This window comes from Chenopodium album, chromosome 27 (assembly GCF_948465745.1).
Source record: "Chenopodium album chromosome 27, dcCheAlbu1.1, whole genome shotgun sequence".
Classification (NCBI taxonomy): Eukaryota; Viridiplantae; Streptophyta; class Magnoliopsida; order Caryophyllales; family Amaranthaceae; genus Chenopodium; species Chenopodium album.
Window position 1 is genome coordinate 19214727 of NC_137860.1, and position 16943 is coordinate 19231669.

The window sequence follows — 16943 nt, forward strand, 5'->3', positions numbered from 1 at the left end:
ATTAAACATCGGCACAACGTTGTTTGTGTCACCCTTGTTAATATTTGTTTTCGGTCTGGGAATTCTGCTCGAAAAGATGTTAACGTTGGGTTGACTTGAGGGAACGACGGAGCTCTTCGACTAGCAGATGTGTTGCTTTATTCTTGGGATAGAGGCCTTGATGTATGTGTTGACTTGACGGGGTCTTCACCTTTGACACAATCGGGGTTGTCTGACTTCTTTCCTGGTCGTGTTGTGTCCGCGGCGGCTCAGCGGAAGCGGGACAAGTATGGGGCGCGTTGCAGGGCTATTGGCTATGGTTTTCTTCCTTTCTCCTTTTTTCGTCGGGGGAATTAGAGAAGTATGATGTTGCGTTGCTGAAGTGGGGGACAGGCGTTCGCTAAGACTCAGGATATTAGTGCTCGTGTAGCTACTCACATCTTCCGCAGGACGGGTTCGCTATAGCTAGAGGGGTGGGAGCCCAGATTGTATCTCGACTCCCACCCATTTCTTATAAATTGATTGACTTTGTAAGTTTTTTGATATTTTTATAATAATAACAACAACAACAATAATAATAATAATAATCAAGTCGAAATCGGCTCGGCTCGGCTCTGCTATTCTGAAAAATGCTAACCCCTGCTCTACTATGCCATGCCCAGTTGCCCACAAGCTCAAATGAACAGCGTCCAAAGTGTGACTGTGTGAGCGTTAATACTCGTAGTTACCCAACTGCTAGCTAGAACAAACACAGATTATAGCAATTAAAAAGTTATCAACCATGAAATTTACAGATTCGCCGGTAATCAAACTGGTGGTGAACAATACAACTCTCTCAATTCAACAGGACAACAAGACTATGCACGTCGGCACCTCAGTCTGGCCTGCATCTCTCGTCCTTGTCAAATTTGCTGATCACTGGTCTCACTTAAACCCTGAAACCCCAAAACCAAACCCATATTCGGATCTCCTAAACTTCAGCGACAAACGCGGCGTCGAACTCGGAACAGGTTGCGGCGTTGCTGGAATGGGTCTTTGTCTTTTGGGGTTAACCGACGTTTACCTCACCGACATCGCCGCTGTAATGCCAGCATTAAAGCACAACTTGAAGAAGAATAAACCAGTGTTGAAGAAGTCCTTGAAGACGGCACAATTGTATTGGGGTAATTCTGCACAAATCTCGGCTCTTTCGCCGCCTTTTGATGTTGTGATTGCTGCTGATGTTGTTTACTTGGAGGATACAGTTAGGCCATTGGTGGATACTATGGTTAGAATGGTGTCGGAAAATGGTGTCGTGTTGCTTGGGTACCAATTGAGGTCGCCGGAAGCTGATAAGTTGTTTTGGGAGGTTTCCGCTGAGGTTTTCGAGATTGAGAAGGTGCCACATGAGGATTTGCATCCTGAGTATAATTATGAAGAGACTGATGTATATATATTCAGGAAAAAGAAGAATAAGATCGAGTAAGATCACTAGTAACATTTTATTTATTTATTTATTTATTTTGTTATTTCTTATTCATGGAGAATTTTAGAATTTTAATTTTATTGTGATTTGGGGTTATTTTGATGATCTTTATGATATAATTTGATTGTATATTAATATGATTGTGACTAAGAATGTGTCTCTGACAATTTAGTGTTTTGTGACTTGAGAATGATTAAAATACACAGCCTAGTTAAATTGGTAATAAATGATGTGTGCTGCACTTAAAATTTGACAAATTTGATTGTTTCTTGTGTGAATATTATACGATCAGTGTGCGAGGGATGGTTAACAAGTAAAGTATCTTTTGATATTTGCTTGCAAGATCGATTTGTGATTGTTGCTCTCAGTTTGATTGTGGAATGACTATTTGTAGCTTTAGTCTATCATTTGACTGTATTCGAAGGAGGATTTGGAAAGAGATCATGGAACAATTTGTGTAATATTTGAACATTTCTTTCAATTTGAGCTCTTGAAGCAGCTTTTAGTCTAGATGGCTGTCTAGTGTCCGCGTCAAGTCAATCAAAGTCTTACTTTGGATAGTGAAGGGTTTGCTTGCTACAATCATTTATTTAATTTAGCTTAAGAAAAGAAATATAGGCTCTTTGGAATTTGATGCGATTATTTGCAAATTTGCTAGTCAATTGTTAATTGGTGGAAACTGAAAAATTGTGTATTTGAGTATGAGGTCTGAACTATTGAACAGCTAGTTGGTATTACTTGGTTTTGTCATATGCTTACTATGTTACAATCATGATTGTTTTCCCTTTGGTGTATGTTCTCTTTAACAGCTTGTTTGGATACAATCAGGGAAGGGGTAGGGAGGGGAGGGATAGGGAGGAAAAAAATTCAGCTCCCTTGTTTGGATTAAGGAGAAGAGGAAGAAAGGGAGGGGAGGGAGGAAGAAAGGGTGAAGAAGAACATTAGAACAATCTACAGCAGCAAAGTCGTGCTCCTTTGCTCTATTCAACTACCAAAATTTGAATTCACATTCAAACCAAAAACCGTTGATTTTCTTCTTCTTCCTATATATCTTGGCTTGTGCAGCTCATGATTCCTTCATCTTCAGATCAATCATAGCAAAGTTACTTAGCTCTTAAATTTCAGGAAGACTTTGGAACAATAATAAACAGTTTGGATAGATGGATTTGTAGGGAAAGGGAGGGAAGGGAGGGAAGGGAAAGAAAGGGATGCTATTACCTTTTTTGGATAATGAATTAGAGGGTTGCAAGAAAAGAAGGAAAGGGAAATGAAGGGAATTTATTACCTTCAATGTTTTAATAAAAATATCTCTTAAAATTGGGAAGATTTGGAATGAAATTGGAATCATTAGGCTGTTACATTGCTCCTCCGCTATGTCTCAGTTTTTTCGGCCATATGAATTTTGTTCTTCATTCTTCGTTTATCCACAACTAATTGCCACTTTCTCTCTCCTCTACTATACGATTGAAGAAACGGCAAACTACTTCCTCTAATTCGAAACTAGAATTTTAATTTTATCATTGCTCAAGCAATCATGTTACTGACATCAATGACGGCAAAAGTAGACAAAATTTTCGATGCATTTCAGTTTTTTGAGCTCCAATTGAATAACTACTTCCTCCATTGATGACGAATTTTCTCTTCCTTCCCTTTCCCTCATGGTGTTTGTTATCCAAATTAAGGAATTTGTTTTCTTCTTCCTTACCCTCACTTTCCCTATCCCACCCTTACCATACCTTCCCTACCCTCTTGTAAAAAGGAAGAAAAAGAGATCAGCAAAGGAGGCGGAGAAGAGTTTGCTTAAACAGTAGAAGCCATTGATGACGAAGGCAATGACAACGATGGTGGTAGAAAATTGGAGATGAGAAAGGTGCGATGTCCCGCAATTTGAGGAGAGAAAATTTAAGGATGTAATTTTTTTTTTATTTTTATTTATTTGTTTATTTATTTATTTTTTTTTGTAAATCTTTAGAAAATAAAAGGGTAGAGTTGTTTTCATATAAAGTCAGTTTTTTTTTTTTTTTTTTTTGACACCTCATAAAAATTCAGTTTGTATAATTTATTATGTTTCCAAATTTTTTCAAATTTAAGAAGATTTTAGGAAAAACTTTATTTTAATGGTCCTAACTCTAGGCCATTTTCTATAAACAATCCCACCTTCTAATTATCTCATAATGGACCCAACTTTGGGGGACTTTTTCCCAAAAAAATCCTTGGTTTCAAATGACCGGGTTAACCGGTTATTTTTGTCATGTGTCACATTTTTATTGAGCTTTTTTTAACCTTTTCTTAAAATTTATCTCTTCTCTCTCTCAACCTTCATCAGCTCTACCCTACCCTTACTGCTAGTCCATCACAAACTAGACTCCATCCAGCTCCACCACCCACACCATCATCAGAAACCCTAGCCCATTTGCCACAACGACTAGCTTCAGACCCGCAACCACTTTTCCATCTCTTATGCCAAACCCAAACCCATTTTCCGGGTTCATTGCCATTTTCCAGCATGGTCGGCGTAATGGAGAGAGAAAATGAATGTGGTGGTCGACGTGGCTGGGGTGGCCTGGCAGGGTTCATAGGGCAAGAGGAAGTATATATATATATATATATATATATATATATATATATATATATATATATATATATATATATATATATGTATGTATGTATGTATGTATGTATGTATGTATGTATATATGTATGTATGTATGTATGTATGTTTATATATATATGTATGTATGTATGTTTATATATGTATGTATGTATGTATATATATGTGTATATGTACATATATCCGTTTTTTTATTATTGCACCATACATGTTGGAACACATTTTTTGGTAGTGGGAAAAATGAGAGAGAAGGGTAAAAGTGCAAAAAAGCCATGTGATGTAAACATAAAGTAAAGAATCAAGTGTTAAAAGTACGGGTATATTGGATATTTACAGTGTGAACACACATTTTTTGTTTCTTTAAATGGAAATGGTGCAATATTTGTGAAATTTCCTTAAAAGGCAAGTGGTGCAATAATAAAAGAACTGAGGAAGTGTATATAGATAGATAGATAGATAGAGAGAGAGAGAGAGAGAGGGTGTTGCTCGTGGTGAAGAGATAAGGGAGAGAGAAGGTGGTGTTTATGGTGGTTTTACAGGGGTGGTGGATGGTTTGCCATGAAATTTAAAAAGAGAAAAGGTAGTGGTTTGGTGAGGCTTGGGTGGTAGGGGACTTGGTGGTCAGGCAGGTGCTGGTTGGGCAAGCAATGAGGTTGGTGAAAGGGAGGACTTGGAGGAGGTGGGTGGAGAGAGGATGATGGAGGTCTTTTTATCAAATAAAGATACAAACAATAGTGCCCAATAAAAACGCAACACGTGACACCTCTAACCGATTAAACTAGTTACAACAGGTTAGGGATCGTTTTAGGAAAAATCCTCCTAAGTTGGGTCCGTTGTGTAATAATCAAAAGGTGGGACCATCTATAGAGGATGACCTAAAGTTAGAATTGTAAAATCAATTTTTCCAATATTTATTATTAAACAATTAATGGAAAATTTTCCTTCCATTTCCCTAACCCCCTACAAGGCTACAAACGTTATCCAAAACAATAGATACTGTCCCCCTCCCTTTCCCTTCTCTTCTTTTCCCTTCCTTTCCTTGTATCCAAACAAGGTGTAACTATGTTGATGATGATCTTTTATATTTTACATTTTCACTATGATGGCTAGTGTGCTTTTGCAGTTGCTTGCTGAAATACAAAGAATATAAGCTTCCTCTGTTTTAATTTTGCCACTATTTCTTACCTACATATGACTATTGGTTTATTGCAGAGATGAAAATACAAGCATACAGCCAACGAGGGCGGTAGTTCTTGAAGAACAGACGGGAGCATTAGGAACAACTTCCTACGTTGCTTAAGGAAATTGTTCTGAAAAGGAGAGTAGTTGGAGCCAGGTATTGGCAGGAACTTTGATTAGTGACTTATTATTAATTCCAAATAGTCTACTTTCAGCATAGCGCTATCTTAAAAAACTGTTTTTTCTTTGTGTGTACATGAAGGTCAATCCGGCTCTCTTGTGAAGGAGTTGTACTGGGGTTTGTGAGGATATAGGTTTAGTTTAAGTAGTAATATATATATATTGTTGGGGAGATAATTCATCATAGAGGAGCCTATCCTCAATGGATGGTAGGGGGACATCTACTATGTTTAATTGAACAGAAATAGAAAAACTCTATTAAGAAATTAAGATTTGCCAGATTTTGTTACATCTACTAAATTATGTATTTTTGATGGGTTGCTTTTATAATAATTTTTAAATATGAAGTACTTCTGAACTTTTTTTATATTAATTTTTTTTTCTTTTCTTTTCTTTTTTTTTTCTTTTCTTTGGCAAGTATTCTATTACATGCTTATATATGACTCAAACCCTGATATATAGTTTTCTGTACCCAATAAACAATGAATGCCTAGGAAAATGCTTCTTAGGGTTGTATGTTAATTGTATGAGGTGTTATAATTTGTTGTTGTTTCTACCAACTGCAAAAGGCAGTATCTTTGAGACTTTAATAATGCTGCTGGAACCTCATTTTCCACCAGTGGAGATTAAGGTAAAAGAGGAGAGAAGAGAGAGGGGGGGGGGGGGGGGGTGGTTGCCGGATTTTCTTGCACAAGTATATGGTGTAAACAATGAATCCTGATTGTTACCAATCTCATTTATTCAGAGTATGTTTACTCTAATTGTATGGGTGTTGGTTGTATCTTGTAGGTCACAAGCAATAAGAAATTTGGTGCTTCAGTTCTTCTGGTGGATGTAAACACCACTTGGTTGACACTATGTGAGGGTTTCTCCTAAAGAGTTGAAAGATTATTTTGCTTAGACTTTGAGATCAAACTTAATCAATATTGACCGTAATTTTAAGTAAAATATTTCGTTTATACTTCATATTAGTGTGGAACTTAATTTACTTGTATGTTATTTGAATTTGTTAATAAAAAAAAAAAAAAACTTACTTCAATTGTGAAAATTTTACTACCTCCGTTTCAGGTTTTTTGCAACTTTGCAATATTTTATATCTCACAAATAATGCTCAAAGTTGCAAAAAACATGAAACGGAGGTAGTAAATAAATTCATTATCGTATACCGCTAAGTTGGAGATTATGAGGAGAAATGTGAAAGAATATTGGTGTTTCATTGAGATATACTTCCTCCGTTTTCTTTTACTCGCAACACTTCCCTAAAAAGGAAATGTCATAATACTTGCAACACACTATAAAAGGAAAGTTACTTTAGGGAAAAACTATACTAAATCCCTTATTTAAAGCACATGGCCCACTAAATTTCACTCTTGACAACCACTCATCCTATTTTAAAGTTTATTATATCATGTAAACCCCACCTTTCTTAATTACCGCGCTAAAGGGTGTGTTGCATCTAAAAGAAAACGGAGGAAGTATAAGTCCTGTAGGTATCATAGTAGCTAATTACTACTCTGCTAGAATGTTTTGTGAAGAAATGTGTTTAAGATATTATTGCCCTTTTTGGTACTTCGCCTGAAAGTCATTGCTAATGTGTTTCAGATATAATTACCTTTTTAAGTAGCATCTGTTTCATTTCCTGGTTTGGACAAACCTCTCTGCATCATCTGTTCACTGATTTACTAGTAAAAAAATGAGAATCTGGCAATTTAAACATAAATATGATAGTTAGAATTGTACCTTTATTACATTCAGTTTGATGCTATTTTAAAATAAATGTGTTGGGTCATATTAGACCTTATTACAGCACCTATGTACACTTCCTTATAAACTTATATACCAGTAATACCACTGATGAACAGAATTAGGGAAAATTAGGGGCTAGTTTTATTAGTCTCTGGTTATCTTCTGTTGAAAAAGAATTGGTGCCTGTTTATGTTCTTTTTTATGTACAGAAGATTTGATAGGTAATTAAGAAGCTATTATGGACAGCAAAACGGGAACATAGCTGTTGAAGCAGCTCCTTTGGTACTGTTATTGCTTCTCTGATCAAAGGAAATGATGGACGAATGACTGTAATAGTCACTTGTCTCATTCCTTGGACCCGGGGTTGCTATTCGCCCATTTAGCTTCAAAATGGATCCACATTGTCTTGGTTGTGTTTGGTAAAAGACTTTAGAGACTACTAATTCCCCATCTTTTTCTTCTTCATCGATACCCAAATGATATTGATGCATAACCCAGTTAGTCTTTTGGGGTTTCTTTTGCTTGCCGTAATTCGTGTAGAGCACCAAGATCTTTTTGTATCCTCTCACTCTACCATTGATGAGTACGGGTCGAGTCTTGCCTGTTTTATGCCACCGGGTCTCACTGCCATCCTCTTCGGTGTGGACCTTCCTTCTCTTTCTAGTACCTGTAGTGTATGCCTTGGAAGGTCGGTGGAAGAAGTGACGGACTTGTCCGTCATTTTTTACTCCTACAAAATGTCACGCTAAATCATTATGCTCATGCAGATCAAATTATTGATCGGATCACTTCAGACTAGGTTAGATTGGGCAGATCAATAGGGGTTGTGCGATGTTATGTGACTATGTTGAAAAGGAAGATTATCATATATTAATTTTTTTTTTTTTTTTTTTTTTAAAAAAAATTATAATTAGTGCTTAGTAGTTAGTATACATCAATCTCTCTCCCCAGTTAGTTATTAACACCAAATGGACCAAGACAATTAGACGTTTTGCCAACATATAGACACTCACCAACCCCTCTGAATCAATACAATTGAACAGAAAATAAGTCTTTGTTTTCACAAAATAGACTTGAAAAGGAAGTTGCATCAACACTTGTGTAATTACCATGCATTCTATTTCGAGTTCAATAAATCAATGCATTGACATTAGACTAATATCTTTGATGGGTACTTATTATAAATAAACGAGGTACAACTATTGAGTATTTGACTATAACACTTATGTTTCCCATTGAAGTCATATGACAACTTCCAGACATGTTTTTATTCTTAAATTTTGATTATCACTGAGGGTTCGTTTGACATTGCTGTGGTTTTCTAGCTGTTTTTTTTTTTTTTTTTCAAAATCATTTAATATATGTCATGTAATGATTCAAAAATTTGTCAGACTTATCAAAATCATGATAATTTTTGAAAACTGACAATAGAAAAGTGGAAATACTATTTTCTTGTTTTCTGTTTTTGGTTTTCAAAAAACAGAAAACTATAAACAACAAACAATGCCAAACAAGCCGTAAGTTACTTGTTTTCTTTTGACTAGGGCAGCTAACGCGCGCGTCATAGCTAGCCATATCTTAAAGGTTTTTTTGGTTTGGCTTTTAAATCACAAAATTAGTTAAATTAACAATACGAGAAATTTTTCCTAAAAAAAAAACAATAAGAGAAAATATGTAATCAACTACATTTAGGTGGTATAAATGTTCAAGACAACTAACATTTATGAAAGCATAAAAGTACATAAATTTTAGAGGGTATAGTTGTCTAAACACTATTCATTAAAATAACATCTACATATTAATGAGGGTATGTATGTAAATACACATTTTGAAGGATATAATTGGCATTACACTATTCATAAGAGTATGTTTCTACTTTTTATAAGGTAGGGATTCGAGGGAAATATTTTGGGTACATAGTTTTGTATGTTAACGGTGGAAAATAATTTCGAAAATTTGTCGAAAATAAAACAACCTTTATAGGGTCTTTCAAAAATAAAACAACCTTTGAATTATATCAAAATAAAATGACTTTTGACATACATCTGCTTAAAATAGAACAAAAAATCAGCAACCTATTTAAAAAGTTAAACCGGACACGTGTTGTATTGTGATTGGTTATAAATTTATTTTTTTTCGCATTAACAAGGTAAGAAACGCACAATGCGTGTGTGTGCAATTTAAAAAATTTAATTAACCTATATACTCGTCTTTATTCTAATAACAAACAATAAATATATGTTGGTGTAAATTTATAAGCTGATGAGAAAAATATATTAGTAAAAAGAAAAATTATGAAAAAAAAAGTTGATGAACCTTCTATCAATTTGGCTAAAATTTTTAAAAAAAAAAATTTATGAAAAAATCTTTTATATAATTTAAGAGTGGTTTTTGCAACTTTTAATCACCTCACCCTAAACTCTCAATTCTCAATTTATGTTAACTTTACATTTTTAAAAAAAAAGTAATAAAAAAAAACCTTATCAATTTCCATCATAACTTCCACTAAGGAAATTCAGTAACTTCCACTATTATATTTACAAAAATAAATTAATAATATCATAGTAATAAAAAAAAAACACTTTAATATATACAAGTAATATATTCCGTGCTTTAGCACGGGTACGCCCTAGTGTTATATTATGGAGTAGTTTTTTATTCGTTTCCCTTTTTTTTAAAAAAAAAATAAAAATAAAATCTTCTATCAGTTTGGCTTACATTTGAAGCCAATTCCAGTGAAAAAACAAAAAAGATAATCAAGAGTAGTTTCCCAACCAAAAAAAAATGAAGAGTAAATTCTAATTTCAATTATTATATGGGTGGGAGCAGGTTTTGTTTTTCTTTTTTTTTTTTTTTTTTTTTTTTTTTTTTTTTTGTTTTTGTTTTTTTTTTAAAGGATGGGTGGAAGTAGTTATGATAAGGTAGTTATTTTAATTTCTTTTTATGATATTTAATTTTTAATTTTGTGAATAAAAGAGGCAATATTGAAAATGGCTTTAAAAAAAAAGTTATATTGAAAATTAAGAAGGGTAATTTGGGGACAGTGAAATTTATCACCTAGAAAGCCCTTTCTCTTTATATCTAACAAGCTAAGAGATGCTCGAAAATTCGTGCCTGTGAATCTATGAAGTTTAATATTCTCTGTTTCTCTTTCAAATGAAAGGTGTTTTTTTTTTCCTCCAGATGTTAGTTTTTTTAGATGGTAGTTATTAACAAAAAAAAAAAAAAAAAAAAAAAAAAAAAAGATAAGATAAAAGATAAAAATGAGAGGGGTATTTTGGGTAAGTGAAATTTATCACCCAAAACCCCCTTTCACTTTATATATAGGATATATATATATAAAGGGATTTAAGAGTGGTTTTTGCAACTTTTAACCACATCACTCTAAACTCTAAACTCTCAATTCTCAATTTATGTTAACTTTACATTTTTTAAAAAAAGTAATAAAAAAAAAACCTTATCAATTTCCATCATAACTTCCACTAAGGAAATTCAGTAACTTCCACTATTATATTTACGAAAATAAATTAATAATATCATAGTAATAAAAAAAAAACACTTTAATATATACAAGTAATATATTCCGTGCTATAGCACGGGTACGCCCTAGTGTTATATTATGGAGTAGTTTTTTATTCGTTTCCCTTTTTTTTAAAAAAAAAATAAAAATAAAATCTTCTATTTCCAGTGAAAAAACAAAAAAGATAATCAAGAGTAGTTTCCCAACCAAAAAAAAATGAAGAGTAACTTCTAATTTCAATTATTTTTTTTTTTTTGAAACGATTTCAATTATTATATGGGTGGGAGCAGGTTTTGTTTTTTTTTTTTTTTTTTTTTTTTTTGTTTTTTTTTTAAAGGATGGGTGGAAGTAGTTATGATAAGGTAGTTATTTTAATTTCTTTTTATAATATTTAATTTTTAATTTTGTGAATAAAAGAGGCAATATTGAAAATGGCTTTAAAAAAAAAAGTTATATTGAAAATTAAGAAGGGTAATTTGGGGACAGTGAAATTTATCACCTAGAAAGCCCTTTCTCTTTATATCTAATAAATATATATAAAGGGGAGCTTTTTCCCGAGTTTTTAGAGAGCCACGTAGGATCTAATTTTCTCAGCGCGCCATGTAGGATTATAAATCTTAGGAGTAGCCAATTAAATAAGTGATTATTAATTTACTTTAGAATTAAATAATTCAAATACCACGTAAGTAAAATTGACGAATGAGATTTTGAAGGTATAAATTAATTAAATATTAAATATTATCTTTTAATATTAGGAATTTTATCTAAATAAGCCACATATTATAATTTTTTTTAAAAGAATGGTCAGGATACTTGGTCAGGGGGTTACTCAGCCAACTAGGGGTTACTCACTTGATCAAAGGTTACTCAGTTGGTCAGGGGTTACTTGGTCGATCAAAGGTTACTCAGTTGGTGAGGGGTTATTACTTGGTCGATCAAGGGTTACTTGATTGGTTAGGGGTTACTCAGTCGAAGGTTACTTGGTCGATCAGGGCCACAAGGATTACCTGGTCAGGGGTTACTTATGTGTTAGCTAGCCACACAGTGTGTGCCAACAAAATTATAATTGGTCGAAGGTTACTTGGTCTGTTAGGGGCACAAGGATTACCTGGTCAGGGGTTACTTATGTGTTAGCTAGCCACACGGTGTGGCCAAACAAAAATTGTTGAAATAAAATAATCTATCTTAGCACAAGAATGTATTGGTACATTGTCATATATGGCTAGTCAAATTGGGTTTTGAAAAATAGAGGGAGTATTGGACAATTGGACTTCGATAGTTCGTATTATCGCAATACTACATACCAATACCTTTCATGAATATTTACAAAAAAAAAAAAAAAAAAAAAAAAAAAAAAAAAAAAAAAAAAACTTATTAAGTGATCATTAAACTAGATTAGCGAATTAAGGTTTTTCGTTCCACAGATTTTGCAATAATTATTATTAGGTGAAGCCCGTGCGATGTCCGATTTGTAAGCTTTTTTTTTTTTTTTTTTTTTAAAAAAACCTTTTCATATTTATGTGATTAAAATTGTTATTATATTAGTTTTAAATATTTGATAAAATTCCTAATCTCAAAAGATAATATTTTGTATTTAATTAATTTAAACTTTAAAATCTCATTCGTTAATTTTGCTTACGTGGCATTTAAATTATTTAATTGTAAAAAAAATTAATAATCTCTTATTTAATTGGCTACAACTTAAATTTATAATCCTACATAGCGCGCTAAGAAAATAAAACCCTACGTGACTCTCTAAAAACTCGGGGAAAAACTTTCCTTTATATACATATATATATGTAAATATATGTATATATTTATATGTAATGTACATATATGTACATATATGTACATATGTACATATATGTACATTTTCTAATTTGCATATGTTTTATCTCTTCTCTCATTATCATCACATGAGTTCCTATCTTTATTTTTCTCTATCTATTTCCTCTTTTTAAGATCCATGTCTATTCAATCACCATGTTGCAATATTTGTGGAATGAATGAAATTAATATTTAAAATTTTATTTTCCCGAACACGCCCATATATATCTTATAAATTGTCAATAAATATAATTATAATCCCTTCCAGTCTTCAACCATATATAGATTAAAAATTTAAAAATTTAATTACCTTTGAATTTTAAAATTTATTTTCCACCACCCACTTAATTTTGTACAACCTATGAAATCCAAAACATAAGAAAGTAATAGTATTTTCTCAGTTCTTTTATATTCTACTCACTTTTTGATTAAGCTCTTTTTTTTTTTTTTTTTTTTTTTTTTTTTTTTTTCATTTTTTGCCTGCCCTTTTTACCATCTTATCCTTTTAATCCCACAATATTTACACCTTCTTATACTCTCTCTCACCCTTTTTTTCCTTCTCTTAAAACATGCTTAAATTGAGAGTAATGTACTAGTGTACTACTATTGTAATAAAAGTGAAGCTAAAAGTGGGAATTTATTATTATTATTATTATTATTATTATTATTATTATTATTATTATTATTATTATTATTATTATTATTATCACTATTATTATTACTTCTACTATTATTATTGAATATTAATTACTATAATCATTAATATTACTTATTTATTACTATTAAATATTAATTGTGATTATTAATTCAATATTAATTATTATTTTTAAGCAGAGTAGTGCAGAGTAGAGCAGAGCAGATTAAAGCAGAACAGAGCAGAACTCAGTAGAGCAGAGTAGGACTCAGCAGAGCAGCTCTAAAGAATGGGCCCTTAGTGGAACTTGACAACCACACGAGTACAATATTTAATGCATACGTGGTTTATTTTATTAAAAATTTTCATTGATAAGTTGAAAGTTTGATTGAATATTATGTGGTAGTCAACAAAATGACTACCATTATATTAACAAGCTAAGAGACACACGCGATGCGTGCGTGTGTAATATAAATAAAACTATCAAGCTCGATTTTTTGTCTTGAATGTTATCCACTTTAGTCTAAAAAAAATAAAATAAAATAATTGGTGGGTTTAAAAATTGTTGTTAAAAAAATATATCTACTATAAAACTATATGTTATTAAAAAAATACTTCCTCCGTTTTCTTTTACTTGCAACACACCTTTTAAGCACGCAGTTTTAGGAGATGATTAGTGAGGGTAAACGAGCGATTTTATCAATATAATTTTTACACGAAAATTAGAATAGGGTTAAGTATCATTTGTAAAAATTATAATGAAAAATTTGTCGGTTTACATTACATAAACCCGACCTCAAAACACGTGCCACAAGGCTGTTTCAAGTAAAAGAAAACGGAGGAAGTATATGTCTATGAGTTTATGAGGCTAATTAATACAGTATGAATTAAAAAAAAAAAAAAAACTAAGGATGGCAGTTTTTTTTTTTTTTTTAAAGGTGGTAGCTTTATCTAAGGGTGGTAGGTTTTTCAAATAAAAAAAAAAAAGAAAAGAAAAAGAAAATGAGAATTGTAATTTGGAAAAGTGAAATTTATCGCCCAAAACCCCTCTTACTTTACATATTACTATAGATTTTATATTGTTTGATTTTTAATTTATATTTATGTCAAAATTAATTATAAATAGTTTTCTAATTTTATTAAATTATATTTTATGTTTTCATAATTAATTAATGAAAATTTTATAATTTTGTTTGAACAAAATTAATTTTTGAATTATTTTTTTAATTTCAGTAATAATAAAACTAAAATATGTAAATTAATTAGGAAAACTATAAAAAAATATTCAAAATTTTTTAAAAAAATTTATAAATAAAAAATTTAGAAAAATAATTTATAGTAAATTTTGATATTAAAAAATAAAAGATCAAAATTAGCTAATAAAAATTAGCTAATGAAATTAGTATAATGGTAGTCATTTTTATGATGACTACCATGGAAATATGGAATCATCCTAATTTGGTAAAATTATGATTATCAGTGCTTCGTTGCCATAATAATTTGAGAGTATCTATTCTAGGTTTTTTTTTTTTTGAACTAGTACACCCTATGTGTTTTTTTAAGAGGTAAGTGGGGTAATGGAGTATTAAAAAATTGTTAAAGAAAGATAGTGGGGTTAATAGTTTATTGAAAAGTAACGAATGTGAGAGGAAAGATATAATAAAAAAGTAGTAGTGGGTTTGGGTGAGAACCATGAGAGGAGAAAGATATAATATTTTAATGTATTTTTTTTGCCAAGAAAGGAAGTGTATCACTTAAAAAAACACGGTCGGAAATGGAAAGTGTATCACTTAAAAAAACACGGAGGGAGTACATTGTAATGTATTATGTATATATATACCGACACATTCTATTGTTGTTACAGACTTACCGAGTAATACATAAAATTGTAACCAAATTATAGATTAGTCTGCATTAAAATATTTTGTTTATGAATAAACCGTTATAAAAATAAGAATTAACAATAATAATGTTATCAAAAAGAAAAAAAAAACTAACAACAATAACAATAACAACAACAATAATAATAATAATAATAATAATAATAATAATAATAATAAAAATAATAATAATAATAATAATAATAATAATAATAATAATAATAATAATAATAATAATAATAATACTACTACTACTAATACTACTACTACTACTACTACTACTACTAATAATAATAATAATAATAATAATAATAATAAAAATAATAATAATAAAAATAATAATAATAATAATAATAATAATAATAATAATAATAATAATGACTACTACTACTACTACTACTAATAATAATAATAATAATAATAATAATAATAATAATAATAATAATAATTTCTCAATACAATGTTACGCGACATAAGTTTATTACAAACCTGGATTGATGGATTTATACTCACACACAAAAATATGGTGAAATTAAACTTTATTAGTTACCTGGTAATTTTTCAGGGTGGGTGTAACAAATCCCATTTTCTCCTTCAAGCGTTGGTATAAACTCATCAATGAGAGGATGTAATCCATGAAACAACGATTCGTCGTTGGGCCTTGCCTTGCCCTCTAAGTGCTGAATTATTTCTTGGTCTGTTGGATCGAATCTAACTCCCGCTGGTAAACCCGGCAACTCATTTATCCTAGCCTAATCACACGTACATTCACGTAAATCAATCAAAAAAATATTCTTAATCAATAACTAAAAAATAAGTACTCCCTCCGTTCCTAAAAAATTATATCGATCATACCTGTTGTTGACATTTGATCTGGTGACCGCATGAAGGGCAAGACTTAACTGATCTTGCAGTAATATTATTAGTGTCAACCTTGTCACTGGCTGGCTTCGACGACGTTGAAGATGGAAGGGAGTTATTCTTCTCCACCGTTTGAACGTCGTCAACTTCATTGCACCAAGTCATATTTTTGGTGTAAATTAATAAGTTAACCTCTATAGATTTATCTACTTCTCATGAGTTTCCAATCTTATTATTAAGCTTTATGAAGTTTTCAATTTGCAACAAGGATCAAACGATGAAGAAAATAAATAAAGTAAACGAATATATATGTATAAGCTAGCTTATAAAGCTTTACCTCTCTTTTGATGATAATAGTGTATTCTAAGAAGGAAGGTATTCAATTCTCCAATAACCCTTTTTAATTAGTAAGGAAGAAGAATGAAAATAATAAATGGGTTTGCACAAGAGATATATAGATTTAGGAGCTTTTTTGAAGCATAATATGATAATAAGTTAACCCAAAAAAAGTGGGGGAGTAAAAAAGGGGAAAATGTTTTGCTTGGATCTTAAGTTTGTAATATATAAGCTAATTAGTTTGTGAAAAAATAATGTAGAGAAGTCTCTTTTAACACTATCATAAGACAAATAAAGTTATTTGATTTGTTAAAAACTAGACGTAAAGAAGCTGAAATATATATAAATTTAGTGAAAACATCAAAAGATTTAGGTATAGTGTGTATAATATAATAGTAAAATATATTTGTAAGTTGAGTGATAATTGGGCAATCTATTGTTTGTATGAGTGAGTGAATAAGATTTTAGTTCCTATGTCATGCTATAGAGTGTACACGAAGTAAGTGACATGAATAACACAAGCAATAGTATATTTATATTTGCATCTAATTTGGAGTATGAAGTTTATATTTAACAACTACCAATAAAATATATTTCTTCATCTACACATTTTTTTTTTCAAGCAAGAAATCTCACTCCTCATTCACTTCACTCAAACAACTACAGAAATCCAAAAAAAAAATACGTTTTTATTTATTTATTTGTTTATAGAAAGTATAAGCATC

General features: G+C 31.1%; 2 protein-coding genes across 4 annotated transcripts; one reads left to right on the plus strand and one right to left on the minus strand.

Annotated features, from left to right (window-relative positions):
• The first annotated feature begins 679 nt into the window (after positions 1-679).
• On the plus strand, positions 680-6378 carry LOC145620925 (uncharacterized). Of its 3 annotated transcripts, none has more exons than XM_081675666.1 (3): positions 680-1440; positions 5268-5391; positions 6204-6378. In XM_081675666.1, the coding sequence occupies exons 1-2, from the start codon at positions 761-763 to the stop codon at positions 5353-5355; spliced, it is 768 nt and encodes a 255-aa protein (XP_081531792.1). In that variant the 5' UTR covers positions 680-760; the 3' UTR covers positions 5356-5391; positions 6204-6378. The 3 variants fall into 3 exon arrangements, with proteins under 3 accessions (XP_081531792.1, XP_081531791.1, XP_081531790.1); XM_081675665.1 differs by lacking the exon at positions 6204-6378 and adding an exon at positions 5497-6001 and having other exon boundaries at positions 681-1440; XM_081675664.1 differs by lacking the exon at positions 6204-6378 and having other exon boundaries at positions 681-1440; positions 5268-5998.
• Positions 6379-7121: 743 nt separating this feature from the next.
• On the minus strand, positions 7122-16265 carry LOC145620482 (NAC domain-containing protein 73-like). Its single transcript, XM_081675168.1, has 3 exons — positions 15877-16265; positions 15572-15773; positions 7122-7890 (listed from the first exon to the last, which is right to left on the minus strand). The coding sequence occupies exons 1-3, from the start codon at positions 16045-16047 to the stop codon at positions 7397-7399; spliced, it is 867 nt and encodes a 288-aa protein (XP_081531294.1). The 5' UTR covers positions 16048-16265; the 3' UTR covers positions 7122-7396.
• Positions 16266-16943: the final 678 nt, after the last annotated feature.

What these genes read in the sequence shown, in the direction of transcription:
- LOC145620925 (XM_081675666.1), top strand. Translation starts at nt 761, where the DNA reads ATGAAATTTACAGATTCGCCGGTAATCAAACTGGTGGTGAACAATACA. An exon ending in AAAAAGAAGAATAAGATCGA is followed by an intron (nt 1,441 to 5,267) that starts GTAAGATCACTA and finishes GGTTTATTGCAG; the next exon opens with AGATGAAAATACAAGCATAC.
- LOC145620482 (XM_081675168.1), bottom strand. Translation starts at nt 16,047, where the DNA reads ATGACTTGGTGCAATGAAGTTGACGACGTTCAAACGGTGGAGAAGAAT. An exon ending in AGATCAAATGTCAACAACAG is followed by an intron (nt 15,774 to 15,876) that starts GTATGATCGATA and finishes ACGTGTGATTAG; the next exon opens with GCTAGGATAAATGAGTTGCC. An exon ending in CCACCCTGAAAAATTACCAG is followed by an intron (nt 7,891 to 15,571) that starts GTAACTAATAAA and finishes GACATTTTGTAG; the next exon opens with GAGTAAAAAATGACGGACAA.